General features: G+C 44.3%; 1 protein-coding gene across 1 annotated transcript in view; it reads left to right on the top strand.

Annotated features, from left to right (window-relative positions):
* The first annotated feature begins 648 nt into the window (after positions 1 to 648).
* PDIA6 (protein disulfide isomerase family A member 6) overlaps positions 649 to 4,544 on the top strand; it is a 12,384-nt gene continuing 8,488 nt past the window's right edge. The window contains exons 1-4 of the mRNA XM_023743732.1: positions 649 to 780; positions 920 to 1,170; positions 2,555 to 2,612; positions 2,971 to 3,097. Coding sequence (XP_023599500.1) covers positions 649 to 780; positions 920 to 1,170; positions 2,555 to 2,612; positions 2,971 to 3,097 — 568 coding nt within the window. The remainder of the gene's footprint in view (positions 781 to 919; positions 1,171 to 2,554; positions 2,613 to 2,970; positions 3,098 to 4,544) is intronic.

Genomic DNA, 4,544 nt, shown 5'->3' with positions numbered 1-4,544 from the left:
TTATCCCAATGCAGCCAAACGCGGTCGAGGGGCAAAAGTCATAGGTTCATAAACATACTTGTAAGCCCAATTCAAAACTTAATTTATTTTAGAAAAAATAAAGTAGTTAAAAAACACCTTGAGTCCCGACGAATGACAAAAAATAAATAACACTCGGTCCACAGTGAAGATAAAACGAGGCCGTTATGACTCAATAGTATGTTAACTTTAAACCACTAATCACATGAAAAATCTTTGTAAGAAAATCCAGCAGAAATCGTTAGTACCTGGAAGATGTGCCATTTAATAGTGAAGTGGAAATAAAAGTATTAAAATGGCCATTGCACTGAGAGAGTCCCAGTCTAGTAAAGGAAACAAATAATTATTTTTTTACTTCAATTAAGAAAAAATGCTTTAATAAAGATTGCATGTGGGAAGGCTGGGGAGTCTTGGGGGCGGGGGGAGGTAAGAGATCAACCGAAGGACTTGGATGCATGGATATAAGCATAACCAATGGACACAAGACACTTGGGCGGGGTGGGAGGGGGCTGAGGGCATGTGCCGGGGGGTAGGGGAGGCCGGGGGAAGGTCAATGGGTGGAAAAAAGGAGACATATGTACCACTATTTGTAATACTTTAAACAATAAAATTAAAAAAAATAAAGATGGCATGCTGATATGGCAACTGAATAACACAAGGAACAAATACTGCGTGGGCTACCCAAGCTCACAGCTAGATGTAGCCTCCCAGTGTCTCAGTGTCCTGGCCCATAAAATGGCAGTAGTAGTGCTACCTCGTAGGGTGGGTATAGAGAATGAAGGCACTAGAATAATGTTTGAATCGTTTTCCAGTGCATCTCCAGAGAGGAGAGTGTGGACTGTGCCAGTGGGAGAATTCTAGGGGCTCCGGCAGCAGCAGGGAGGGAGGGGCACAGGGTTAGGAGGGACCGACCCAGGCCGTCCTCCAGTGCAAAGGGCCCTGGTCAGTGGGAGAAGCCTGGCCGCCTGGGTTTCCTGCTGCTAATGACCTGCTTTTGGTGGTTCCTCCAGGTCTGGTGAGCTGCACCTTCTTTCTAACAGTGAACGGGCTGTATTCCTCTAGTGATGATGTAATCGAATTAACTCCATCAAATTTCAACCAAGAAGTTATTCAAAGTAATAGTTTGTGGTTTGTAGAATTCTTTGCTCCATGGTAAGTATTATAAAATAGTTGTCTGTTGTTTGTGGTACTTTAGAAGGAAAAATGCTATATAAAAGGCGATTTTGTTCGGCCATCTAGTTTACCTACTTTACTCCTTGTTAGAAGAAGTAGACGTGGGAGACTCCACAAAGGATTGTTTATTAAGGGCCATGGAGATTGAGCCGAGTGTGTGTGTGTGTGTGTGTGTGTGTGTGTGAGGGGGGGGGGTGAAGTAGCTAATGTTGCAAGAAAAGGAAAAGAAACTTATAATTCAAGATGGTTTATCCTTACAATGAGGTAAGTAGGATGGGGACAGGAGGGAAACTAAAGAAAGTACGTTGGGCAAAGGAAAGGGAAGGGCCAGTGATGGACTCCATTCTGTTTCTTGAAGAGGGTTGCTCCCAGAAATACGTAAGTTATTGTCTTGCTTTACACTTATTGTTGGAAAAAACCCTCGTGGGGTGAAGATGTAATTACTATTGACGTTAATGGTGTACAATTATATATAGTCAGAATACAGTATGTAGTTAAAACATTTAATGAAAACAAAACAAAACCCAACAAATAGAAGTGTAGAGACGGTCAGTGGGAGCGGTGCGAAGTGGCAGGAGACTGTCACAGCTGGGAATGGGCAGGCCACGCGTGCTCTGGGGGGGACCCGACTCCCACCAAGTGCACCTGCAGGGGAGCTGCTGGTGACGACCTGAGACCCAGAGTGTCCTCTGAGGAGTGAACTGTGCCTTCGAAGCTCACACAGGATAGGCAGGCGCATTCCCCCGAGGTCTGCCTGATGGGAGGTTTCCACTGTTGCTTTAGTTTTTCCTTTGGAAGACCATGAAGCTGAGTTTCAGAAACATAATACCAGTCCTCATGAAACATTTCACTTAATATCCAGTCCCCATGAAATATTTCACTTAATATCCAGTCCCCATGAAATATTTCACTTAATATCCAGTCCCCATGAAATATTTCACTTAATATCCAGTCCCCATGAAATATTTCACTTAATATCCAGTGCGGCAAATACAGGCAGAACCCTCTCCCTTAGAAGGTGATGCTGCCACACTGCCGCACAGCTGGAGCCACACACTGAGGCTCGCTGACCAGGTACACGCTAAAGTTTAGTCTCTGGTGTGGAGGCAGGAATGCTAGAATTTGTTCAAACTGAATGGAATTTAATTGAGCAGTAATTAGGAACACTTTAAAGTTCTGAGATGAAACAGGATTTTAGTAAAGTCATAAAAAGGTGAGCTCTTCAGGTTCCTGTTTATTGATGCTGTACTCTCTGTAAGCCATCCCCCGGGGCCTGTCACTCAGTAGACTGTTGTGGGTGATTTCTGGATTGGGGATCAAAGACTTTAACTGTTGCCTTATTTGTGTTTTTATCTCCTAAAAGGTGTGGCCACTGCCAACGGTTAACACCAGAATGGAAGAAAGTAGCAACTGCATTAAAAGTAAGTTTTTGAGATGTCCACATTCATTTGTGTATGTTGCAATTCATGCTAATGAGTTAATGCATAATAGGAAACTAATTTGCATACTAAAGCTAAAAACCCTTGTTTTGATGCCCAAATGATCTAGGAAGCAAAGGTATACTGTCCATTTTAATTTTTATGTTGTCTGTCAGTTCTGTTTCATGGGAGAATTTGTGTTTCACTCATCGTTCCTCTTGGGAATGGTTTCCCAGACTGAAGCCCTCGCTTGCTCTGTGTGTAAAGCCCTTTGTTATCTGTGATGTTGACGTGAATCAGATGCTGGTTCTGGTGGACTCAGCTGCAGCTGCAAGTAGACAGCTCTCTCGCGTTTCCACAGGGTGTCGTGAAGGTGGGTGCCGTGGACGCGGATAAGCATCAGTCCCTCGGAGGCCAGTATGGGGTGCAGGGGTTCCCCACCATCAAGATTTTCGGATCCAACAAAAACAGACCAGAAGATTATCAGGGTAAGGACTTGGCTACCTCCTTCCCTGGCTGGCATTTTCATTTGAGCAGGTGGGGGGACAATAGGAGAAAACTAGGGTTCTCTAACTTGCTAGTCCTGCTGCCTCCGCCTCTTTGTGCCTAAACCTCCTTAGCCCTGCAATGGCACAGAGCGATTCCTACCTCTTCTGGTTGGTTCTGAAGCGTAAATGGGTGTCATGCAGGTAAAAAGTTGTTTGTTGTCCTTCATTTGGCTTAGCCCACACGGCCTTTGCAGCGATAGAGTGATGATGTTCTGTGCTTCCCTCTTGTCTTTCTTTTTATAACGAAAAAAAATACTAGCTACTTAGTACTTCACAGTTACTTGATACTGAATAAAGATTTTCAAGTGGTTTTTTGTTGTTTTTGTTAATCCTCTCCTGAGGATATTTTCCTCATTGATTTTTTTTTTTTTTTTTTTTTTTTTTTTTTTTTAGAGAGAGAGTGGAAGGAAGGGGGAGGTGGGGAGAGAGAGAAACATCGAAGTGAGAGACGCATTGATTGGTTGCCTCCTGCACACTCCCTGACAGGCCGGAGATCAAACTCATGATCCTTTGGTGCACAAGCCGGCGCTCTAACCACTGAGCACACCGGCCAGGGCCACAAATGTTTTCTTGCTGTGAGCTCTCTGCCCTCTAACTGTAGGAAAGGGTCTCGCAGAGCCATGTGGCAGAGAGAAGGCTTGTAATTTGAGAGTCATTTTAAACTGTTGATGTTACGATGGAGTATTTTGCCCATGAATCTTTGTCTTGTAAACATATAGTATTAAAGCTTTTCTTTAGTCTCCCAGACTATTGAGAAGTAACTACAAAGTCTCCCTGCTTTGTAGATAAGTAAATCGTGAGTCTCTGCTCTTAGTCACTGAGGCAGCTGAGGAGAGAATTCTGGCTCCAGACTCTCAAAGCTAAATGTTACTTTAGTTACCCTGTGGGTTCTTTTATGCAATGGTCCTATTGCATTTAGAATATCACAGGCACATCATCATCACATGTAAGATAATCAGAGTTGCTAGGTTGGGCTATGTTTGTGGTCCTAATAAAAAGCATTGGGCATGATGTATTTAAGTTTAAATTATGGCTCATCTGATCATTTTTAAGATTTCATTACATGGGCCATAAAGTGACAACTTAGAGTTAGTCGGTGTTGCTTTATGTGAGCAAAAAAGTTTGGGGGGCGGGGGGAGGAGAACCAGCATCCCAGTCAAGCAAGGTGTTGCTGTAGCATCTCTGCTGGTGGCCACCTGGGTCCAGCTGGTAGGCCCTTCTCAGGAAGGGAACTCGAGGGAGGGCAGGGTCTGGGAGAGAGGAACTTGCTGGCAGCAGCCTGGCTTTACGTTGGCCTCATCACACTGGCTTCGTAACTAAATAGAACGCTCACTCCTGGACCTGCTGCTGGTCTGGTGAATGGCGCGTGAAACCTGTTTTAACCCCG

The sequence above is a fragment of the Myotis lucifugus genome, unplaced genomic scaffold (genome assembly GCF_000147115.1).
Source record: "Myotis lucifugus unplaced genomic scaffold, Myoluc2.0 scaffold_409, whole genome shotgun sequence".
Lineage (NCBI taxonomy): Eukaryota > Metazoa > Chordata > Mammalia > Chiroptera > Vespertilionidae > Myotis > Myotis lucifugus.
This window is presented reverse-complemented; position numbering and strand designations above follow the sequence as displayed.